At 36.9% G+C, this 26,728-nt stretch overlaps 1 protein-coding gene across 1 annotated transcript in view; it reads right to left on the bottom strand.

Moving 5' to 3' along the window:
- Positions 1-26,728, bottom strand: part of Faf1 (Fas associated factor 1) — a 335,197-nt gene that overhangs the window by 78,888 nt on the left and 229,581 nt on the right. The window contains exons 14-15 of the mRNA XM_059254707.1: positions 7,323-7,459; positions 1,621-1,709 (exon numbers count right to left, since the gene is read on the bottom strand). Of these exons, the coding sequence (XP_059110690.1) occupies positions 1,621-1,709; positions 7,323-7,459 (226 nt within the window). The remainder of the gene's footprint in view (positions 1-1,620; positions 1,710-7,322; positions 7,460-26,728) is intronic.

Raw genomic sequence — 26,728 nt, 5'->3', positions numbered from 1 at the left:
AAACCAGTCATAGCACTCTGTTAATCTGTTACTGGGAGAACTTATGTTTATATCACCATAATTAAACACTGCCTTTTCAAGTTAAATTTTTCATGTAAATTCTTCCAAATATTCACTTACTTAATCAATTAAGAAATATCTACTGACTACTGAATTTGTTCTAGGCATAAGGAGACGGAGCTATAAACAGGAGTAAGAGATGACCCCTACGGACAAAATAAACAAACATAATTGGGCCCAGTGTGTTGGCACACACCTTTACTCCCACAACTGGGAGGCAGAAGCAAGCAGATCTCTGTGAGTTCCAGGTCAGCCTGGTCTACATTGTGAGTTCCAGGAAGCCAAGGCTACATAGGGAGACCCCATCTCAAAACAAACAAACAAACAAACAAACACTCAAAGAAAACAGAACTAATTGCTCCCCACCCCAAACCAAACCAAAGAAAAACAAACAAACAAAACAAGAAACCCAAACCCTGTTAATTGAATGGAAGACAGAACTAAAGAAACAAAGCAAAATACACTAGTATATGATTAAATTAAAATTGTATACAGTTTCACATTTGCAATAACTAAAGAGTATTCTACTGAAAACATGCATAATTCCTACATACTTTCATTGCTTAGAATTACTTTTTCCCTTTGCTATTCTACAGAAAAATTAAAAACAAAAATTAGAGCATAAGATTACAAATACCCATAAGCTTAGCACATAAAATTAACAAATGCTAATATCTGCTTCATCATCATCATCATCATCATCATCATCATCATTATTATTATTTGGTTTTTTGAGACAGGGTTTCTTTGTGTAGCTTTACGCATTCCCTGGAACTCGCTTTGTAGAGCAGGCTGGCCTCAAACTTACAGAGATCTGCCTGCCTCTGCCTTCCGAGTGCTGGGATTAAAGGCGTGCGCCACCGCCGCCACCACCCCACTCTTCATATTTTCTTAATAGATTTGTTTTCTAAATCCAGAAGCTTCTTGATTGATCAAGTGTTAATGATTAAGGGATTGTTAAAGCAGATATCAGCTAGATGACCCTGGGTAAATATGCTTAACTTTGACCCTCTCTTTTCTCATTAAAAAAATAATCATCCCAACCTAGGTTGGACTGTCTTGTATTTGACCTTCAGTATCCATGTTCTACAAAGCTTTTGATTGGATTGGATCATCTAGAGGTACCAGAAGGAGACCACAGTAATGAAGGAAAAATGAAGCTATTCCTTTATATACTCCATGTCAAATCCTAAAGTTGGCAATACCTCTATGAAAACCAGGCCTCAGCACAGTACCACCTATTAAGCCTATATAAAAAGGAGTGATAAAAGCCTGTATGGTAAGCAGAATTTCCTGGACCAAAGTTTGCAAAAAAGCCACTGAACTTTTTTCTTGCAGAGTGAAATGTCTAGCACCCTAAATCTAGTAAAATGTAAATTTAAACAAATCTTTAGAATTTGAAATCATGGCAAGAAAAAACCAAAAAGTCACACTGATGACATAAGGGACCTTGGCAAATTTAGAACAGCATCTTTACATCCTTACCTATCAGTCACGATACAGTCACTCATCACCACTGACAAATCACCTGATCAAACTCCACTTTACCTCTTATCTTACCTCATCTTTTATGTCTTCCTGTTGTTGAGCTGAGAAAATCTCCATTGCAGCCATGAGTCTCATCATTAACTCATCCACTGTTGTATTACCTAATGGAGATTCAAAGCTTTATGTAAAATTTATATAACTTCAAGTCAGTAAAACTATTAGAAATGAAAAGTCATTCTAGAATTAACAATAAAGAAATTATCAGTATTAGAAATTACAGACTGGAATGCTAGTATTAAAAATACTTTCATATGCTGGGCAGTGATAGCACATGCCTTTAATCCCAGCACTTGAGAGATAGAGGCAGGTGGATCTCTGAGTTAGAGGCTAGCCTGGTCTACAGAGAGTTCCAGGACAGCCAGGGCTACACAAAAAAACTTTGTCACGAAAAACAAAAACAAAACAAAAAACCCCAAACAACAACAACAAAACCTTTCAGCTTTAATCAACATTTAGCACCAGAAAGAAGAATGTCCAAAGCTGTGAGGTTCAAAGGTCCAATTTATAAAAACAATGGCATTAATAACACTAGCTACAGCTACCAACTGCTTACACGTCAGTGATCAGGCTAAATAACTTTATGTTTTCATCTTATTTAATCTGCACAACAATTCTATGAAGAAGTAATTATAATTTAGATTTTGAAGACAAGGAAACCCAACTTTAAAGGGCTCAAGAAACCCAACCAATCAAGATCAAGGCAGTAATCACAGGGTCAGGACTTGAAACCAGGTGAGTGTAATTCAGAAGTCAGTCCTTACTCCCACGCCCCTCACTTCTTCCTGTCCTCCATACCACCCCCACCCCTAACATCCACCCCACCAATGTGGAGCTGAAGACTGACATTCTAGATGACCACTTTACAACTAAGCTATGTTCTCAATCCTCAAAGTCTGCCCCCCCCCCCCAATCATTGTCTATACTTGGAATCCTTGTTAAAAATTCCCTGGCAAAACAAACAGGAATTCAATGTTTAAAAACATTATTTTCTTCAATATTTTCTCTTTGTATGCTTTCAAATGAATGACTAGACTGTGATCTTTATGAAGAGGGGTTTAACGATGCTTGATTTTTCTTTGATGCCATTTACTCCTTAAATCTAAAAGAAACATAACATGTTTAAATAACATTTCCTAAATGCATAAAATTTTGCTTTGGATGACCTACAAAAGAGAAATTCATGAGATTACATAAGGGAGATTTCTCTCTTCTCAAACCTATAGGCAGAAAGAGACAGTTTCTCCAGGGCCTGTGATGTCTTCATGTCACATAAATAAAATGACATCAGGATGATAAAGAGCGAGCACCCCTGACAGTGTTTTTCACGTGGCTAATATTTCTCAAAGGCCTTTCTTACAATTTTCCCATGATCAGTGGAAGCAGGGGGTTGGGAGCTTCTGTGGTACTCAACAAACAAAATGACCCAGTTCATAGTTTGTTCTCTCAAATAAGTTATAGGACACACATTATCTGGGCACTAAAAAAATAGAATTGGCCTTGAACTAAGACTTGCAATAAGATTGTGCTACTCACAAGCTATTTGATCTAGTTCCTAGAAACTGTCTAGCTTATAACAAGTGCTCCATAAGTATCTGCTTGATATGAAAATAAAGGAGGGGCTAGAAAGATGGCTCAGTGGTTAAGAGCACTTGCTGTTCATTCTTCCAGATGACCTAGGTTCAATTCCCAGAACCCACATGGCAGCTCACAACCATCTATAACTTCAGTTTGAGGAGATTCTGCCACATTCTTCTGGCCTCTGAGGATACTAGGGAAACATGTGATGCACAGACATACATGCAGGCAAAACACTCATACACATAAAATAAAAATAAATGTTTAAAAAAATGAATACAAGAATGAGTAGATTATAGCTAAGGATCAATTTTCTTATCCTCAAAAGAAAGGTAATACTCCTCTGCAAGGTTCTTCAAAGTAGCAGAGATAATGTATCACCTACCGTGGAGTACCGTCATTGGTAGTTATTACTAACAGATATGACAGACAGCAAAAAGAAGGTTCTGAACTGAACTCGGTAAGACCGAGTTTCTGCACCCTCTTTGTAACTAGCATGAGTAGGAGTCTAAGTATGAGAAGAGCACTTTATGGCATGCACTGGTGGTGGTCTGAATAACTGTCTCCTCAGGCTCATGTGCTTGAACACTTGGTCCCCAGCTGGTGGTGCTACACAGAGGTCATGGAACTTTTAGGATGTGGAGCCTCAATGAAGGAAGTATGTCACAGGGGCATGCTTTAAGAGTTTATAACTTTGTCCCACTTTCGGTTTGTTCTGTTTCATGGGTTGTGAAATATGATCAGCCAACTTACTGCTCTGAATGCCTGCTACCATGTCTTCCTCATTATTATGGATTTCCTTTCTGGAACCATAGGCCAAAATAGTCAAATTATAAGTGGGAAAGTACTTAAAGTGCTAACATATGTCATTAATGTTTAGGCTTAAGCTACTGCTCACTGGCCATGTTCAGCCCTACCAGGGAGGACCCAATGAAAGCTTGTATATACTTCATACCTGAGTCCTTAATAGTTAAAGACAGAAAAGGGTACCAGTAATTACAGTTTAGGGAAAATTTATACCCTACAGCATCAGCTTCCAAACTTGGTCTCTGGAGCCTTTGTACTCTTAAAAACTTTGGAACTCTCAAAATAACTTTAGTTTGTATGGGTTATAGCTATTCTATTGCTGTAATAAAATACCATGACCAAAAGAAACCTTGCGTTTATTTTGGCTTATGGTTCCAGAGGGATGGAGTCCATTATGGCAAGAAAGCATGGCAGGGCAGCAAAGGTAGGAAGGCATGGCACAGAGGCAGAACAGGAAGCTCTCACATCACACAAGAAGCAAAGAGCAAACCAGAGGGGAGAAAGGCTATATATTCTCAGAGTCTGGCTCCAGTGGCACACTTCCTCCATCAAGGCCACGCCTCCTAGAGGTTTCCCAGCCTCTTCAAACAGCACCACCAACATCAAACACCTGAGCTTGTGAGGAGGATTTCTCATTCAAACTACCATAGCCACTGACATTTACTTTATTAGAAACTTTAAATGGTTCAGTGGGTAAAGGTGCTAGTGCCAAGCCTGATAATCTGAGTTCAGCCCATGGAACATATATAGTGAAGAAGAGAACATATACACAAAACAAATACATGTAATACAAAAATTTAAAGAGAAGTTACAATAAAAATATTTACAACTTATGTATCAATTCATTTAAAAGTAATAGTGCTCATTATAAACTAATATAAATGTTATATTTCTTTAAAAGAAAAAAACTTATTCCAGAAGAAAAAGGTTAGTGAGAAGAGTGGCATGACTGTAACACTTTCACATATTTCTGTATCATCTGGCTCAACAGAAAACAACTATACCTTTATATCTATTTCTATATTAAACTAGTAAAAATATGCTGTATTGGTTAAAATTTATGAAGAATATGTGGCCTTCTGCAGATATGTAGTCAGAAAATGAAGAAACATTTTAAAAGGCATTTGTAGTTATATTTCTTTTCTTTTTTTCTTTCTTTCTTTCTTTTTTTTTTTTTTTTTTTTGAGACAGGGTTTCCCTGTGTAGCTTTGTGCCTTTCCTGGAACTCACTTGGTAGCCCAGGCTGGCCTCGAACTCACAGAGATCCGCCTGGCTCTGCCTCCCGAGTGCTGGGATTAAAGGCGTGCGCCACCACCGCCCGGCAGTTACATTTCTTTGATACTACACTCAGTTTGACAAGAGAAATTTCTTCAAATTAGTAGCATGTAGAATTTGAAAGTATCAAAAGATACACTTTTGCTCTTTGTTACATTAAAACTCTTTTCCTCTTCCCCCTCTAAACTCCATGGCCTCCCTGGATTATTCAGGCTGACCTTGAACTCTTGATCTTCCCACCTCAGCCACCACAGTAGCTGAGATTATAGGTACACCCTACAGTACCCAGCTCCATGATCTGTTTTTCAATGTATAATTTTATTCCATTATGAATCAATGCCTTTGGAAAACATTACTTCACTAAGTTATGCATTTCTTCTGAATGTTGATGTTGTATGATATATAAAAAAATCACATTTGTTAATATCATTACTAATGTCATCAGAAAAGTATTTATGCTGTCTGCCAGTGGAGGATATAAATTTTTATATTGAAAACTCAAATTTTACCATTGGCAACAAATATATCTAGTTCTTTTACTTGAAAGTGACAGATTTACTTTGTTTATTTTATAGAAAATGTTTGCCAAATGCCCAGTCTACACAAGCATAATTTGTCTGTCAGGCAGTGAAAATGATTTCAGGGACAGTGGGGAGAAGCAATTGGTTTAGCTCAAGAAACCACACAAATGCTTCTCTTTGAGACAACTAGAATATATTGGTTCGTGTCACCTAACAAAAGGGCTAGAATTCTAAGACAGAAATGTCTTCTTCCTGAAGGCTATTCTTAAGCAGCCTTTCCTTTTCTAATTGTTATGCATGGCAATGAAGGACGTGACTAACAGAAGATGTTCATGTCAGAGGCCTGACTCACGCTAAGATGACAACAGCTTTAGAAATCAGTGCTTTTGAGCCACCAGTGTGTTAACATAGTAAAAAGGAACAAACACAACTAATCTACAAAAACAACGTACAGTAAAACAAAATTCTCATCTATTATAATAATGACAATAATTATGACCTTGAAGATTTCCTAAAATCAGGGCTTCTGGAGTACACGGTTTGCAAAACACAAGCTATCACAATATTGCCGCTGATGAAGAAAACAAGAAAGAAATGTCTTCACTTTCTACTCACCCCATGGGAATCAGCTCCCTCTCAGCAGGTCTTTTTAAAAGACTGCCTAGGAAACTATGCTCTGGAAACTAAATGCTCTGCTTATAAAGAAAACAAAATACCTGAGCTCTTGTTTTGTTTAGGCTTTAAAGGCACTGGAATGCACAAATCCCCCTCCCCTATCAGACTTAAATGGGGCAGAAATGAAGTACCCTAGACTCAAGCTTTAGCTTGTAGCACTTGAAAAATCTTTTTCCTGGCAGCACAGAGCAGATGTACTGTTTTGATTTAAGATTTCCCATGTATACAGCAAATTTTTTACTCTAGCTTTTGGATGTGTTAGTAACAACAACAAAACCATTCATTCACCTTTTTGGGTTTTTTTTTTGTTTGTTTTTTGTTTTTTTAAAGAAACAATGTAAAGTATGGTTACATTTACAGGAACATGTAAACTATGGTTAAATTTATAGGAATTCCACAGCTTTTTGCCTCAGGGTTGCATCTTAGGATGAAGTCACACAAATAAGGTGGAACAATTGACATATGAAAAATTCAATTTGCAATGTATAGTTTTCACTGGATTTTCTAGATAATTAAAGATAAGCAATTCTTTCAATATTGCAGCTATAAATCAAAAGAAATAAATGTCATATTTGACAAATGATTATAACCTAACTGCTAGTTTTAGGGAATTAAGCATTTCTGAACATTAACTTAACTATTCTATGTCCAAAGAGGTATGCAATTCTATTGAGGTATTTCTGATAGATTTTTAAACACAGCATATTTGATTTTTTTCCCATATTACCTGAAGATGCTCTTCAGGATGTTTTAAATTTTAAAATGTAAAGACATTTATCAATAGCAAGAAATATTGTCAGCTTTATGGGAAAAATGATGAACACATATAAAACTTTATTACCATTGTGACATGTACTTTACCTTGTATCACATTTAACACTTCATTAGATGACCGCTTTCCCATGATAATCAGGAAAAGTGGAAACTGATCTGTTTTTTGAGTCCGAATGGTCTGTGCAATAACACTGCCAAAGTGTCTATTGCACATTGTCAGAAATCTGAAACAAAACAAAACCAAAGTAAGTTTCAAACAAATTAGTAGATCTGAGAAGCCATTAACATTCATGTAAAGATTATACAGCCTGACTTACATCAGTATGGAAAATTTTACTATGTTGAGTTTTCAACTAAATCTTTAATGGCTGTCATATAGAAAAGAAGGAAGCACACCCTAATTGCTGTCAAGGGATGACAGCATGGGATTCTTCTTAAGTCTCAAATAGTGCAAGATGTACTACTTAAATTCTGAGAAAACAAAAGAATATCCAGGAGAGAATTTCTTAACTAGGATAATATAGTGTAGTAAAAAGGTAAACTGACTAGTATCATTTAAAAATAGATTTAGCAACATTTTCCTAAGCACTTAAAATCAAGTACAAGGCTGGAACGTTGGTTCTCTTCTAGAAGTAGTAGGTCTTCTAGTTTGTACTTAGTGTGGAACAAAAACAACAATTCTAAGCTTTTGGCCAAAAAAGCTCAGAGATATTAGCATACTGAAGTCTAGCATTAGTATTCTTAACACGATCTGGAATAAATGAAAAAACTGATAAAGCTTTTCTCTTCTATTAGAGGACTGTTTGAAATTAGCATTTCTTTCAAGAGAAAAGGGTAGCTTATGATATGTTTTCAGATCTGATGGTAAAAAGTAAATGTCATAATAATAATGAATTATGAAAGACCAAATGCAAATATAGAATGCTTTAATAAGATCCAATTTAATAAAGTCTGTAAAAATAATGGACTTTTAATAACACAGGTCACAAAAGGCAAAACAGTGGAAATTATGGAGACTAGCCACTGGTACTAGCTTATTAATTCTTAATTATGTCCATGAAAGGCAACTTAAATCGTGTGTTTTCTTATGCCTTATGATAATATTTTAGGTAACAACTCCTCTGAAATGTATGTTCTAGCTGATGAGCAAAGTCCTGTCGTCACATGCATTAGACGGTAAATCTATTTGAAAAGACAAACGGTATTAAAATGTCATGTGCTCAGATTCATTTGATAACCAATTCAAAACAGAATCAAACCTCTTAATTTTTAAAGCCAGTACATTTTCTGTCAATAGAAATTCATTTCAGAAATTTAGGCTGAATCTTTTGTAAAACCTGTGCTGTGACTACAGAAAGTAGATCTTGTTAAGGGCAACTAGAACTGTCAGCCAGAGTGTCAAGACAAGTTAGCACCACTGCAGTAAGTTCATTGGGAGGCCGGTTCATATACACGTTTAGTGCAATAACCAGACCTCATGGCAATTTGAAATGACAAGGCCTTAAGAAATCCATTGTCAGCCAAGAAATATCAGTGCCCCCATGAAAATTCAAATCTTCACATTCCACAACTATTATGGGATAAAAGGTTCTCAAGCAGACTAAGCTTCCATACCAAATTTCACACTCATAAAGCTTTAACTCATCAACAGGGATGTGTAGATTAGTAGACTAGCAAGTTAGGGTCTCATTTTTCTTTCTGTCTTACTAAAATATTTGAAAGCAGACTTGACCCTGAGCTGATCATTGGTAACCTCTAAAATAAAAGATGTCAAAAAACAGTTGGAATGCTATTTCCTACAAAAGGGAGAAAATAAGTCCTTGTTGCTTTCACACCAAAGGATTGAGTGGCTATCACACAGTAGATGCCATCACAGCACTGGCCTTTCTAGCTAAACAGGATGCCTCCTGGCCCCTTGAAAGGAAAGAAGAAAGGAAGGAAAAGAGTAAGCTACTGAAAGGGTAGAAAGAAGGATACAGAAAGAGAGAGGGAGACATGGGAATGGGAGGAAGGGAGAAGGGAAGGGAAAAGGTAGGAAGGGAAGATCACATTAGCTCAAATTAGTCCAAAACCAAAAAAAACAGACATGGGAAAAACAAGGGGTTTTAAGGGAATAGTTATTTTTTTTTGGTAATATTTTTTTAAAAAAACTTATTTGTGGTATTTTGTTCCCTTTGAACGGTTAAAAATATTCCACAACACCTGGTGGGGAGGGCTAAAATTCTCAACCCAACTGCAACTCACTCTATATTCTTCAGTCAGATGTCATGAAGGAATAAATAAATGGTTGCTGCAACCATTAGATTCTAGTAATTTCTACCCCAAAGTGGGAAACAATAACCGTTATGCAATACTGGGAAATCTCTTCTTTTCTTTTTTAACTGTAGAGGATTTAAGTAAGCCAATGACCTATCAATCACTGAATTATTTGAAGAAGGGAATGAATAATTGTGAGGGCTGGAGAGGTGGCTCAGTGAGAAAGGGTGCTTGCTGTAGAAGCATAAGCACCTGAGTTTAGATCCCTAGTATGCATGATGAAAAAATAAAAGTCAGGGGTGGCCACACACCAGTGACCTCAGCACTAAGCAGGTGGAAACCAGAGGATTGATAAGGCTTACTGTCCTTCAGCCTAGAGCCAGGTTCAGTGAGAGATCCTGTCTCAATTGAATAAGGCAAGGGTTGACAGGGCAAGATGCCTAGATCCTCTCAGTGCTCAAGTGGGCATGCACATCTGCACACACACACACACACCTCCAAAATAAAGTTTTAAAAAAAATTATGCCAAATCAACTCCCTGAAAACAAAATCTAAAATGACACTTTGGGAAAGACCAAAAGTGATAACATCTAAGGGGATAAATAAGGAAATAAGAGAGGGAAGACAGAAAGACAGACTGAGAAAATGACAAAAGATGCAATCAAGTTTATACCTACTAAGTCTATCAGAACTGTTGGAAAACCAAAGAGAGGGAAGATGAGGTCAAATAGTTTCAATTCCAAGTTTGGAAAGAAAAATAAGCTGAACGGCATATGGTTAGCCTGTACTAACTATTCATTTTTCAGTATATAAAGTATAGATCTTTTCTATTTTGCCAATGGAAATCAGAATTATTAGTATGTCAGATACAGAAAAAATAATCTTATTTTAATTCAGAGCATGAACTACTTTAGTTTCTTTCAATCAAAGTCATAATTACACGACTCACTGACTTACATAAAATTGTACTCCATTACATGGCACCTAGCTATTTAGTGGGGAAGAGATGAAAAACCTCCTCTCCTCTTTGAGATAGGTTCTCATGCAGCCCAGGCTGCTGTCAGACTCCTGATCCTTCCTCTTCTAGCTTGCAAGGGCAGGGATTTCAAGTGTGTGCCACCACACTGGGCCCAAGCAGATTAAATTCTGTAAACTTACTTTTTGCTGAATATGTATGACAGGCACTATTTTTGATTTAAAAAAAAAATGGAGGTCACAATACTGTCACTATCCTATTTAAGGTGATTACAATTTTTCAATGTGATTTCCACAAATTTAAAGGTGATTCCAAGATAAAGTGGAGTGAACCTATCTTTTAACACATCAATCTTCTTACAAGGAGGAAATGGAATAAGATATAGAAGACATTCAAAACGTTCAGTATATGGTAGGCCCTCAAGCTGGTACTTATTTTGTTACTCTTAAATGCTTAATGATATTTAACACTGAAAAAAACTGCTGTGTGTGTGTGTGTGTGTGTGTGTGTGTGTGTGTGTGTCTGTCTGTCTGTCTGTCTGTCTGTCTGTCTGTCTATACATGTGGAAATAAGAGGAAACCTTGCTGGAGTCAGGTCTCTTCCACCTCATGGGTCCTGGGACTGAAACTCAAGCCCTCAGGTTTGGTGGCAACTGCCTTTACCAATGGAGTCATCTGCTATTTAACATTTTCATCATCAATTTCATGATTAAAATGGTATGTTCACACCAACACTAAAAAATCTTTTTGCGCAATAAGATAAATCAATGAATTGTTAACTAAACAAAAGCAGTTAATGGTTTTACTGTCGTTCAGAAAATGAAAGAGCAGAGCAGGGCAGACAGCTCAGTCAGTAAAGTGCTTGTCATATATTATGAAGATCCGAGTTCAATCAACGGTGGCAGTATTTGTAATCCTAGTCCAAGGAGGTGGAGACACAGGAAGATGTCTCTCAGGCCAGCCAGCCTAACGTGAACAGCAAATTCACATCTCTAGGAAGAACCATGCTTCACAAAACAAGGTAACTCCTGAGGAGTATCTGACGTTAACCTGTAGTCTCCCCATGCACATGCACAAATGTTGATATATACACACATTTAGCAGCCCCATGAACCACATCTTTAATGAGAGGTTACTCAGCAGATGAAACTTGTGTCTAACCTGATGGGTCTGCTCTACTATTACTCAATATTTTGAGTCAAGCCTTTATATATCATGTTTTCGCTTCAGCTTCTCATCCATTTCTTTTGAAGCCTCTTTGGTTTAAGAAAGCTGTTCCCTTTAAAAAAGATCCAAGGCATCTTTCTACTAAGGATAAGCCATTTGGTTAACACACACACACACACACACACACACGTGTTCAGGGTTTGTTCAGTGTTCAAAGATGGATAGAAAGAACAGAAAGTAAGATAAGGGAACTTTGAGGCCACACCCAATCTCACCAACACATAATTAATTCTTCTTTCCTTGTCCTTTCCTTTTAACAGGAAAATATAGTGAAACTCCATTAACTTGAAGTTTGATTTGTCAGGCACACCAAAAACAAGCCGGCCAAAGAGTTATGCTTCTGACTACAGTGTTATTCCTGTAAATCTACCTCCCATTCCATTATCCAGCTCTTTTTTGGAGTTCCTTTTGGAAAGGTTCTTCAGCATTGCTGGGATAACCCCCCTGCCCTTTGAGGTGGCTTTGAGTTTTGTAGTCTTAGGTCTTTGGTCCACACTGAGTTAGGTAAATAAGTACAAAGCAAAGCTGCAGAGATGATATACGCAGTGATCCTCAACTTCCAGTGTCCCAGGAACCACCCAGGGAGTTTCTTTAAAAGGCAAGCTTCCCCAAAGATTCTGACCCAACAGAGCTGGGATGAGGCACAAGAAACAGCTTCTTTAATATAGACGTCTCATCCCAGGTGATGTCCACGTTTTGAACATTTTTTAAGAAACCAAAATGTCTTCCTTTTAAGGCTTTTGGTTGTCTCTGAAGACAGTTCTTAAAGAGGTTATCCCAGAAATGTTTTGGATAATGCAGCTTCTCTGAATCATATCCTATTTCCTTAGGTAAGCACTCAGAAAACGTTCATTCCTACTAGTTTCCTTAATATTGGTGAGCTCCAACCTGATGTGACACACATAAGCAAGTATCTCACAAGTCCATGAGACATTTTCATAGACAGAAAACAAAACAAGTGGGAGATTATAATACAAAATGAAATATTTAGGGAAGACCTCACTGAAAAGTAGACATTTGATCAAAGACTCAAAAGAGTTGAAAGATGAAGTCAACAGCAGGCAGGGAACAGCAAATACAGAGACAATTAAACTGAAGAGAAGGTAACAAGGACCTTGGTTACTTCATCCAGTACAGTTTGCAGTTCTATTCAGTTGCCTGAAATTTTCACTATTTCCTTTTGCTTTACAGCTAAATCGAATACCAATGTGTGCATGTATGGCATTTTCATTATCTATTCATCAGCTGAAGGACAGCTAGATTGTTTCCATTTCCTAGCTATTGTAAATAGAGTATCATTGAAATGGCTAAAAAAGTATCTATGGAGTAGGATACAGAGTCTACAGGACACATGCCAACAAGCTAGGTCTTACAGCAGATCAACTTTTGGTTTTCTGAGAATTCCAATAGTGGCCACATTGGTTTACAAAGCCACCAACAGCAAATCAGGATTCCTTTCCTAGAATCCTCATCAGCGTTTGTTGTCACTTGTTTTCTTAATTTTAGCTATCCTGAGGCAAAATGAAATCTCAAAATAGTCTTAATTTGTATTTCCTGATTGCTAAGGATGTTGATCCTAGGTCTGAATCTTTAGACTTGAGTAAATAACCTAAAGTAATCACAGAAGCTGGAAAAGTAGAAAAGGATGATGAATAGGGAGGGCAGGGAGGTAATAAGTCTGTGTGTGTGTGTGTGTGTGTGTGTGTGTGTGTGTGTGTGTGTGTCCATCCTCCATCTGTGAAAGGAGGAAGGACTGAAATAGAGAGGGAGAGGGAAGAAGGAAATAACACTAAGGATGTTAGGCAACATCATAGGAAAATATTATTTTATAAGCTAACTTAAAAACACATATGCAAATGTAGCACAAATCTTAAAACCTGGAGCCAGGTATTGGGGTGAATGCTAAAAGTTCAGAGAGACAGAACAAGCCACAGCTTCCTCACCTCACCAATTCCTCAGTTGACCCTGTTTCCTCAGACTGGAAGCCTTCTCAGTCCTCATCCAGAATGAATTTCAGCTGAATTGTTGCTCAGAAGCCTAAAAGCTTAACCAATCAAAAGCTTCTAGTTTCTGGTCCTCACACCTTATATACCTTTCTGCTTCTGCCATCACTTCCTGGGATTAAAGGCTCTTGCTACCATGCCTGGCTGTTTTCCAGTGTGGCCTTGAACTCAGAGAGATCCAGACAGATCTCTGCCTCTGGAATGCTAGGATTAAAGGCGTGTGTGCCACCATTTTCTGGTCTCTGTATCTAGTGGCTATTCTGTTCTCTGACCCCAGATAAGTTTATTAGGGTGCACAGTATTTTGGGGAACACAATATCACCACATGCAAATAGTTTACATGGAGTTATGCCACACAAGGTGATAATGCCCCCCAAGAACCACAGACTTTCTTACAAAAATCCCAGTGTCAGGCATGGGAAAGCTCACTTTGAGGTGTTAGTCAGGAGATTCCAACAAACTCCAGGCAATAGAGTCTACTAACATTCCTTTGGTTGACTGCAAAAACCTGCAGGTAACAGCCTACTTCTGAAGACACCATACATTTCAGACACAGGACCTGGAGTAATCAAGCTGCAACTAAGATGGAAGCCTCCTTGAGGACTAATTCCCATAGTATCCAAAAGTGCTATGCAAGCTGTAAAGGAGAAAAGCAACCAACAGTTCTAAAATAGTTCATAGTTGCAAAACCTATAAATTACAACAATTACAGGTCTGGCAGGCTATCCCCAATAATTACAACAGTGCCCCACTATAACTTTGGAGGCTACAAACAACTGTCTAATTGGATCTAAAGCCATTCTACAGGAGGGATTTCATGCCCAGTAATATAAACCTACCAGACACCTGTAGCTAGCCAAATTAGATGAGAACCCACTACTGCCATTCTCTTAAAAGAATGTAATTCCTAAATGCATTCTAAATACTTATCTTTATACTCACAGATAAGTAGAGCTCTCACCCCTATCAAAGAAACTTCTTTTTGTAGAAGACAGAGAATTTTACAGAAATCTCCAATTGGTTAAAATGCAGAGAATTGGGTGCCTAGCCCCAAAAGTACATCTATAATGCAACCCCTATATGTAAGGCTCAGGGATCATTAAGGAAGAGGGGGTGGAAAAAAGAGTGTAAGAGTCAGACACCTGCTATTAGATAATGTTTTCTAGACAAGTCAGGGATTCTGCACTCATAAAATCACAACAATATGGTTGCTGACACAAGACCTGCATAATAACAACACACCAATGTGGACAGGAACATATACAAGGCCTTACCCCAGATGAAGAGTTATAGGCAATCAGTGGCTGCAGAGAGGAGAATCAGTCTTCTCCAGAGATAAATCACCTGACAGGTTATCCAATCCCAAGTACTCAGTACTGAATACATGTACATAATAAAAATAACACTAAAGGAGGTGGTCTTTGTGCGTGCGTGCGTGCGTGCGTGCGTGTGTGTGTGTGTGTGTGTGTAAGTAAAACAAAAGTAACTGTAGAAACAGAGGTCACGAACTTGAGAAGAAGTGGAAAGGGAGATATGGGAAGAATTGGAGGAAGGAGGGGTGAAAATTATGTAAATTTAGTACTTATACATGAAATTCTAAAAAAAACTTAATCAAAGTTCACACGTAGGTAAGTATGGCTAGACAAGATAGATGGCTGAGACTACATGGTAAAAACTGTTATAATAAAAGTCAAGAAATAAATGAAAAAAGTCCTCTGAATTTCAAACCACATTACAAGGCTTAATTATACAAAGAACTTTTTTTTTTTTTTTTTTTTTTTTTTGGTTTTTCCAGACAGGATTTCTCTGTGTAGCCTTGCGCCTTTCCTGGAACTCTCTCTGTAGCCCAGACTGGCCTCAAACTCACAGAGATCCGCCTGGCTCTGCCTCCCTAGTGCTGGGATTAAAGGCGTGCACCACCACTGCCCGGCTATACAAAGAACTTTTACAAACTATTAAGTAAAAGATAAGCTTACCCAGTAGAAACTCAGGAACTCTGGACTGACAGCTGTGGAGCCTGCATAGGACTGGACTGGGCCCTCTGCATGGGCAAAACAGTTCTGTAGCTTGGTCTGTTTGAGGGGACCCCTGACAATGGGAATAGGATCTATCCCTGGTGTATGAACTGGCTTGGAGCCCATTGTCTATGGTGGGACACCTTGCGCAGCCTTGATGCAGGGGGAAGGGCTTAGACTTGCCTTAGCTGAATGTGCCAGGCTTTGCTAACTCCCCATGGGAGGCTACACCTTTTTGGAGGAGGGGATGGAGAGTGGACTAGGAGAGAAGGCTGGGGGGGGGGGGTCAGCAGGAGGAGGGATGAGGGGGAGATCTGTGGTGGGTATGTGGAATGAATAAAAAATTTCTTAATAAAAAAAGAAAGATAAGCTTATAAAAGCAGCTAAGTCTAAGACATATGTGATGGGGCTCAAATAACTCATAATGAGCTAAATCCTATTTATTTTTAATTTTTAAAGATTTATTTATTTTATTATTTTATGGGTATCAGTGTTTACCTGAATGTATGTCTGTGCATCATGTATATGCCTGGTCCCCACAGAGGTCAGAAGAGGGTGTCATATCTCCTGGGACTGGAGTTACAAAAGGATATCAGCCACCATGTGGATGCTGGGAATTGAACCTCTGAAATTGCAACAAATGCTCTTTACCACTGAGCCAACTCTCTAGCCCTGAGCTAAATCTCATTTAAAGCTATTCTAAGCACCATTTATTTCAACTGTCAGATTATTAAAGATAAAGGAAACAGTCACTTCTCCTCACAGGTAATATCAAAAGAACTGGTACCATCTCTATCACTGGCAATTTGGCAGTAATATATTAAAAATTACAAGTGTATATATACCCTCAAATTATGACTTTTATACCTGGGCATTTAATTAATAGATATGTTTGCATGGAAAATTATCAGTGTACAAAATTAAACACTCCAGGTTGACAATGGCATGATAATGATTACTACTCAATTTTTTTTTTTTTTTAATTTGGTTTTCGAGACAGGGTTTCTCTGTGTAGCTTTGCGCCTTTCCTGGGACTCACTTGGTAGCCCAGGCTGGCCTCGAACTCACAGAGATCCGCCTGGCTCTGCCTCCCGAGTGCTGGGATTAAAGGCGTGCGCCACCACCGCCCGGCCACTACTCAAATTTTATCATAGTAATATACTGACATTTGAGATGGCTGAATAATAGTCCACTGAGTAGATGTAAGTCTTATTGTGTTTCTGACAGTTCTGAACTAGGTATGTATTCTCAGTTTTAATCACTACAAAAGCATACAATAAATATCCTCAAGTATTTACTTAAGAAAAAGTCTGTGAAGCATGCTTATTGGGCAAGAGTATGCTAATATTAATGATGATTGATACATATTATGAAATTATTTTCTAAAAGGTTGGTACAATGCTTTTTTAAGCACACTGAAGACATTTTAAACATGTAGGCAGACTACAGGCAATTTTAAGAAAACAGGATGTGATTTGTGGTGGACTGAACTGAAGAAAAAAAAAGCATTTCATATTTGTTTGAACCTTAAACTTTCTGTTAAGTTGTGTCAATAAGTTGCTAGCCAGAATTTAAAAATAAAACACAATAAAACCCTACGTAATTTTTTTTTATTGTTTGGTGGTGTTAGGGATTGAATATAGACCTCCCATATCCTAGGAAATCATAATACCCCTACTTTTTTACCCCCAAACTGTAATTTCTCAGTCTCTGTTATTCATAAACCAAATCTTGGTAAAAAGGCTTTGAGACCTGACAGTTTAATAACTGGGGAGTAGTTAAGCTATGGAGGACTAATTTGTAATTTTTTTGGAGGGGAACATAATTTTTTAAGTTGGTAATCAGCTTTTTCTTACCATTTTAGCTGGAGCATTCCTAATCTAAAAATACAAAACCTGTAGTGTAGGCAACTCAAAAATTCTAGATATTTGACTATCTTGGATTCTTAGACAACTCAATTGGTTGTCTATGCAAATATTCCCCAATACAAAAGTATTGTGAAAACAAACACTTTTCTTTCCCAGACAGTTGCAATAAGTACCTCTTATCTAAGCTGGGCATGGTAACACATGCTTTTAATCAGGAGATAGAGGCAAGTAGATGTCTGAGTTCAAGGCCAACCTGATCTACAAAGTGAGTTCCAGGACAGCCAGGGCTACACAGAGAAACTATGTCTCAACTCCCCCCACGCCCACCCCACACACTATACAAAAAAGAAAAGATAGGGAAGGAAGAAAGAAAAAAGTACTGCTTATCTGTAGTAAGAGACAAGCTTAGTTTTTCTTATAATGTAAATCACAGAATCTTAGTTGAAAGAAGTAATAGAATAATTCAATTTCTTCTCCCGCAATGTAGAGAAGACTTCTTTTCCAGGGGCTATAGAAGAGAGTGGGTGAACATTAAATTCTACATAACATTTCTTCTTTGTTTTGTTCTTCACTAGTCAATAAACAAAGGCCTAGTGGATATATGACGTAACAATTTTTGTCTTAAGGACACTGAGAATATTTTGGCTTTCACTAATCAAAGTCTCCAAACAGTAGTCTGGTCTATGACTGGGGCTTGTATTTAATAATTTAGATTATGTGCTAAGGGGAAAATACAGAGAATGAGAGATTAAAATTTACAGTGCAAGGTGGTGTTCCTAGACACCTACTAGGAAATGAATCTACTTTTTATCTACTTCTGTTCATAATGCCTAATGCTTAACATGTATTTAGTATATAGAAGGGCCAATTCATGCTTCAGTAACCTTTATCTGTACTATGACAAGGTTGGAAATATAGCCTTCTTTTATTCGAACTATTTTTGAAATCTGTTTAATTAAAAAACAGTATAAAATACGATGGTCTTCAGGGTTCCCCTGAGTTTCTACCTCTAGTAGGACCATGAAAATGAGTAGGTGTTGACTTATAGGTTTGTGATTCTAAACTTCCTTTTCTGATTTTTTTTTTTTTAGCAAACTATGTAGTTTTTGTAAATTTATATTTTTAAAAATCACCCACTGACTTAGGAAAGCTGCAAAATATCCAAACAATATATTCTATCACATGTAGCACAGTCTTATGGGAAGATCAAAGACAATGAAGACAGACAAGCTTGACATTGTCATTTATTAAGTGTCTCTTTGGACAACTTTCTGTGAGCCTCTACTTTCTCATCTATATAAGGAAGACAATGACACCTAATTTCAGAATTAGTCTTAGATTATCAGTACTACTTCCCCCTTTCCTTTATGCGCTTCAGAGTCTAAACCAGCTTCCCTTCTTCACCAATTAAAGATACTCTTTCTAAAATAAGTCTCCTATTGTATAACTTCCAGCCATAAGACAATGTCCTCCTGTGAGGAGACAACTGAAACTGTACCTGTATCTCCCATGCTCCTTTTTTTTTTTTTTTTCAACTGCCAGATTTGGAGATGTTATGATTTTATTATATAAAATATTTCAGCATTCTTTATTCCAGGACTGGCTAGTTTCTCTTAGAATCCTGAAATTTATACATAATTTCATATCTGAAAAGCAACATCACTCTAATGGATAAGAAATGTAGGAAAGTTAAGACTCTACACACAGGAAGAAAGTCTTTACAGTATAAAAGATGAACACTGCAAAGTATTAGCACCTCTTCAGTCAGTCATCAAACCTTTCAATCAATAATCAACTGTAACCCAGCAGTTTTGTAAGGGTTCACGTCACTTGAGACAGCTGATGCTTGACAAGAGTGAATAGGCATGTCAACAATGCAGAATCTCTCTACAGTCTCTAAAGTCTATATCTGCCATGGGTGCTACATCATCAAAAATATTTAGGGACCATCTCACCTAAGCTCCCTAAAGAATTACCATTACTGAAAAAAGAACTAATTTAAAACCCTCTATTTTCTACAGGGGGTTAATATTTTAAATTTTCATTTGAAATAATCAGTCTTTTACAAAACAACAGTAGAAAACAGCTGTCTATTACTATCCTTAATGATTTTCAAATAGAAAGTTATTCAATAAAATTCATCCTTGAATTTAATGTCAGGAAATCTGGAGAGGCATTGTTAGGATTCCATACACAGGACAGTAACTATAATAGTTAAAATGTGTGAATAGTTACAAATACCTGTGAAGTTCTTTTTACCCATTCACTGCTGGAATTATTGAGCAGAATTTAGTATTGTACTAGGAAAGTTAAGTGAACTTAAGTGCTTATAAATATTCATCTATTTACCGTTGTTGGCTGGTTTTCATCTGATTTAACACTGTATTTAATATAACAGTTACATTCATTTTTTAAAGCAGGAAAACTGTAAAAGACAAATAAAAAAAGATACATAGAGGAGAGAAAATAAAGGGGCAAGAATGTCTTCCCAATATAAGCTAGCATCTTGGCGAATAGTGAATGCTTACTAATTAATATTTTGAAAAGATAAACAAATGTATAGAATAACTAGGATAGTAAAGGAATGATAAAGAAATAACTATAATTTGAAATGTGTAAGTAGCTTGACTTTTAAAAGTAATACAGCAGACTCACTCCCAGTTCCCTGCAAAGTCTAGAACAGAGGCTTATAGGAATGGTGTATGAATGCTGGTAGACTGCCAAGACCATGAGCATGCTAAGTAAGCTTGGACAATCTGGACTTCAAAAGGAGAAAACAAGGAGATGCTTTAAAGGATCGTTTAAGATAAGATTCAGAAACACAGGCTAAGCTGATTAAGTTCATCTATCACTGGGGAGAGTAGTCTCAAACACTTAACTACTTGCCTTTGTCCTCTGAACATTTTCACGTATGAGAGAAAAATCAAATACATACATACATACATACATACATACATACATACATATATATATATATATATATATATATATATATATATATAACCAAATGCACTAAGCACTATATACCAGGCATTTAAAATTATTTATTTTGGGGTGCACGTGGTGTGGAGTCAGTTCTTTCCTTCCACTGTTTGTGTTCCAGAACAGGTAGGTACACCACCTACTAAGCATCTCACTGGCCTGAGGCATTTAAAAATTATTTAAAATTCATTTTAATTTAAAAAGGTTTCATATTGAGCATATGTTTCCCTATACACCCATCTTCTTCCTTCTTGCCCCTACTTCCTGTTAACTCCCTTTGTTCTCCAGTTTCCCTTCTACTACCATGTCCTATGATACACAATTTTTATATATGTATATTAAAGCTAGGAATCACAGATGAGAAAAAAAACATGTTATTTGTCTTTCTGAGAGTGGCTTATCTCACTTAATATGATTACCTCTAGTTGCATCCAATTTCCTGCAAGCAACATAACTCTTCTTTTTAAGGCTGAAAAAACTTCCATTGTATATACAATGCCCTATTTTCTTTATGCATTCCTTTGATGTTGGACACCTAGGTTGGTTATATAACTCTGTTATAGCAAAAAGTGCTGTCACAGACACTGATGTGACACCATCCTCATGAAGAGCTGACTTGGAGTCTGCTGATAAAAAGCCATTTGGTGGCATCTATTCAGATATCAGAGAAAACTCCATACTCATATTCATAGTGCCTACGCTAGTTTATATCTCTAGCAACAATATAGACGGTTTCGCTTTTGTTCACATCACAGTCAGCATTTCTTGTTTTCACAATTACTGTCATTCTGACTTGAATAGGAAGAAATCTCAATGTACTTTCAATTTCCATTTCTCTGATGGGTAGTAAAGTTAGATATTTTTCATATTATATTTCCTTCCTTCCTTCCTTCCTTCCTTTGTGCATGCCATGCTGTGTGGATTGCTTACTGAATGACTTTCTGAACATATACCATACCAGTGTTCTTAGCTGCTCAATGTGTGAGATAATAAACAGACTGTTTTAAGGTGCTTAGCTTATGGTAATTTGTAAAGGTCAGAGGACACAATGGAGTCAGCTTTCCTTCCAACTTTACATGTGTTCTGGGGTCCAAACTCAGGTCACCAGCCTTGTGCTCCAAGTATCCTCTACCTGCTGAGCCATCCCACTGGCCCTCATATGTTTAATAGACATTTCTATGCCATTTTTGATAACTGTTTATTGTCCCACTTATTGACTGGGGTGTTTATGTGTTGTTTAGTGTCTGTCCTCTGTTCTTTGTGTAGTATAGCCATTAATCCTCTGGCAGATGGAAAGCTGGCAAAATTTTCTCCTATAAGTTGTCTCTTCACTAGAATGATGTTTCCCTTTCTATACAGAAGTTTTTACATTTCATGTGTGTTGATTTATTTCCTTAGTTCCTGAGCTACTTGAGTCTCATTGAGAGTCGTTGTCCATGTCTGTAGTTTGAAGTGTTTTACCTCTGAGTTTCAGAGTACATTAAGGTCTTCTTGATCCATTTGGAGTAGATTATTATACAGGGCAGAGATAAGGATCTAGTTTCATTCTTTACATGTGGATATCCAGTTTTCTCATACCATTTTTTTGAAGGGGCAACACTTCTCTAGTAATTTTGGCATCTTTGTCAATAATCAGGTGACTGCTTGGATTAGTTAAAATAATAATAATAATAATAATAATAATAATAATAATATTATTATTATTATTATTATTATATGTGCTTGCATGGTGGTGGTGGGTATGTGTGGTATACACATGTGTGGGGGGTCAGATGACAAGTTTGTAGGGTTGATTCTCTCCTTCTACTTTTATGTAGATTCTGCGAATTGAACATCTGATTCCAGGTTTGCAAATCAAATTCCTTTACCCACTGCGCCATCTCATAGGCCCAGTTTTGTGGGTTTGTATCTCAGTCTTCTATTATACTCAATTAATTTGTATGTCTGTTTCTATGCCAGTACCATGCTGTTTTGGTTACTATTATGCTAGACTTTTAAATTTATCATTTCATTTAATTCTAATAACAACTCTGAGGTGTATGATTTAATCTCCACTTTACAATATGGAAACTGCATCATAATGAAGGTTTGCACAAGCTGCTCAAGGTCTTTATAGTTACCTTATAGCATAGTTAGAATTTGAATTTGGTCGGATTAAATTCAAAATTCATCCATAATCTCAATCATCCTATACTCTTAGAACATCCAACAAATAATACTGAGCAGCACACGATAAAAAGTGAAAAAAAAATTGATAGACCACTGGCCCTTCTTAAGTTTATACTCTAGTGGAAGAGCTAGAGAATAAATGTTAAAATGTCCATAAGTAATGGCTTAATATGGAAATGAGGGTGCTATGAAAGAGAATGCTGGGAAAGAAGGCCTTTTCCAGAAAGGTTTGTAAGACCTTTCTGAGCAGGGAACATTTAAAATGAGACAGCAAGGACAGAAAAATAGGATTATTTGTCTTTTTGTTGGCTTCTGTTTTCTTAAGCAACTGGGAGGGAGATTAGAGTCCAGGGTAATGTGTTTAGTGAATCAAAAAGTATGAATACATATCTTACCCAGGTCAAAGAAATCTTGGTGTGCATAAATACAGTAGAGATAAAAGAAGACTACTTTAGGTCAGATGTCGTAGTGTATGCCTTAGATCTTAGCACTCGAGAGGCAGAGATAGGTGAACTTCTGTGAGTTTGCACTGAGACCAGCCAGTATACACAGTAAGCTCCAGGACAGCTAGGACTACATAGTGAAACGCTGTCTTATCAACAAAAAACCAGTTTAATGCTGAGACTATGCCAAGAAGAGGAAAATAATCTCTTCAGGATTCTCTAAACTGTGACTATAGACTGATGCAAAGCAGATAAAAGCAGTAGGCAACTTTTTAAAAAGTAAACAATAAAAATCTATCACTTTCCCCTTGGTATTCTAATGCTAACAATTCCAGAAATACAGGCATGTGTTTGAGGAAAGAAAATTGTTCCATAAATGAGTTACCTAAACACAATCCAGAGCATTAGAATTTTTTTGTAGGTAAGGGTACTATTTGGTAATTTAGGTAATTAAAATTGTTAGTCATTAATATTTGTCTACAAAGACTGACAAGCAAACACTGCACAAAACGTCAGAGAAACCAGTTTCCACATAATTTTATATGGCTGAATTAACATACTTCTTTTATAACTTTGGTTGACTTATTACCAGCATTTATGGAAGAGGAGACATGTACTACTCATTTAAATGACATAGAACCTATGATTCGTAAAAACCCTTAAAAAACAACTATAAATAAAAATATATTAATATGAAAACCAGGTGTGGTAGCACAAGCATTTAATCTAAGCACTCAGAAGGCAGAGGCAGGCAGATCTCTGTGATTTCCAGGACCCCAGGTGATGTATATAGCAAGTTCCTGGCCTGTAAGGGTTACACAGTAAGACCCTGCCTTTAAAAAAAAAAAAAAAAAAAAAAAAAAAAAAAAAAAAAAAAAAAAAAGGCTTCATGGATGTAGCCTCTGACATTTCTAGGAGACAAAAACTTCACGTTCTTCTGGCTCTTACAATCATTCACAACCTTTTCTTTAATGATGCTTGAGCCTTAGGTGCAGGAATTATGCTGTAGATATCGCAGCTTAGGGCTGAGCACCACACAATTTCTTGTTCTTTGCATTTTGATCAGTTGTGATGACTTCAATATTAATGGTCATCCCTGAGATCATATACACATAGGTAACATGAGCAAGTTGTATTTATGTGCTTAGGAATATGTGTGTGTGTGTGTGTGTGTGTGTGTGTGTGTATGTTTATAACAATAATTAAAGAAAAAGAGGTCATGAATTAGAGACAGAACAAGGGAAGGTGTGCACAGAGGGATTGGAAGGAAGAAAGGGAAGGAGAAGATCATGTAAATATAATTTCAAAAATAAAAATTTATTAATAATAAATTTAACAACAAAGTTTAACAATGACAGAGAAGTTATGAAAAGAATTCATACATTTTCAACTTCAAGTAAGAAGGAAAGCAAAGAACATGGTGGGATATATGTATTTTAAAATACTTAATTTTAAATGTCTTTCAAATTTGTTTCAGTTGGTGATTCATGTTTTGAAATCTACATAAACACTGGGTCAAGTAACTGATATTAATATTTTATGACTCTATATATCCTCAAAATATAAGATTGTGAGCCACTAGAGGTGACTATATGTAAGTATATACATATGGACAACGATACATAAGTACACTAGAAGGAGTCAGAGAATCAGAAAAAGATTTAGCCACAGATCACAAAGGTGCCAAAGCTTGGTGTCACACTCAGACTTCATGCATCCTGAAAAGGTGAAGATGCTTTCAATTCTATATATCTAAAACATTCAAAGCACATAATACTTAAGAGAAAAAACACACAGAACAATTGAGTAATAAGTTGCATGACAAAAGCAGGATTCGATACAAAACTTTTAAATTTAGTGATATGCTTTTATACTGGCATTTCAATAGTATTGCTTTTATACTGTTCTTTTCTAGCAAAAATTCTCATATAGACTGCCCACTGACAACTATGATTTAAATGTACACTCCCTGAATATTATTAACTAGATCAATATGGAGGACAGATGGGCTTTCCTACCACAAATGTTTTTAGTCCAATACAATCAAGTACCATCAGGCAGTTGTAATTGCAGGACCAGGAACTGGTGTGGTAAGTATTGAAAATGGAATTAAGAACGACTTGTAAACTGGTAATTTTAAATTATTTCAAAGGATATTTTAAAAGATAATAAATTTTTACAGAGTAAAGAATGTATTGCACATGGTTTAATCATCATCTGCATAGATACTGGCTTACTGTTAATAGTACGAGGCCATCACCTTTCACCCATTGCCCCTTTCCCTTCCCTTCAGTACTACTAAGAAGCTACTCACAAGTGCACTCCTGGGCAATGCTGAGCAGTAATTATGACTTGCTGACAAAGAGATATGAACAATTACAGAGCCCATTTTGAAACCCTACACTAATAAAGTCATTAGATGCTGCCCTTGCCATGATCCTTCTAAAAGCTTCTGAAGTTACAAGAACACACGGCATTGTTTGCAGGGACAATTGCTGCTGGCAGAACGCAAACCTTGAGTTAAACCATGCTGCAAATTGATCTTGACATTCTGTTAAGACCGCCACTAAAAATCAAAAGCAGAGGAGAAAAGGAGAAAATGAGTGGGCAGGATGTAATCATGGAACAGGAGGGGTTCCTCCTCACCTTCTCTCCTCCCTCTTCACAAAACAAACCAGGGAGAAAATGACAAACTCTCCTGGTGTTTTGGAACCTTTATTTTAAAGCATTAATTAAGCCCTTGACCTGGGATGTTTAGGATGGCAATACACTTCCTTTAAAAGTACTGGAAGGAAAATGTTGCACAAAGGGAATAAAGCTGTTTAAGGAAAATTATATGGAAGTCCGGCATGACATCTCTCTGGAAGTCTTAGTACCCAGACCACAACACATTCATCTGTTTTATCAGACAGCTCTGCAGAATCTTTATTTGTTCCTAGGGAACCAGCTGGAAATTAACACTCCTCTTGTCTTTCACGCAGTCCTTGCACCTGGGCCATATTTGTTGGATTAAATGGAAGTATAGAGTTAGAGTAACATCGTCAGTTAGGCTTCAGCCAGGCATGAACCGCCGAGGAGTTTGGAATTCAGGATAAGCCACTGTGAATATGACTAATTACTGAGATGGAAAATACAGATGAAGACAACCCACTGATGATAAGTGCTTTAAGTCAATTAACTCTTGCCAAGATTAAGTAATGTGGAAAACTATCACCTGAGTATTAAGGCTAACAAGTACCTGTCATCCTAACAGCGGAAGTTCACATGAACTTGAAATAACAAACCCGAGGGCGGGAGTTCAAAAGCTAATATCCACAGGCAACGGAATCATGTCTATGAACACTTGTATCAACTGTGCATACAAAATTTAATACATTGCTGTATGTGTTACATTGCTGTACGTATAACCTGGCACTATCAGAAATTCCTAGGTAATTTTTTGTGGTTACTTTCAACACTCTTTAGAAAATAGTGTACAATGCCTGGTTTAGTCCTTTGTGTAAAAACATTAGCAAAAACTTACATAAGCAATTGTTCAATATTCATAGCTGTCAG

The sequence above is a fragment of the Peromyscus eremicus genome, chromosome 2 (assembly GCF_949786415.1).
Source record: "Peromyscus eremicus chromosome 2, PerEre_H2_v1, whole genome shotgun sequence".
NCBI lineage: Eukaryota > Metazoa > Chordata > Mammalia > Rodentia > Cricetidae > Peromyscus > Peromyscus eremicus.
Note: the sequence above shows the minus strand (reverse complement) of the source record. Positions and strands in the feature narration are given on the sequence as shown.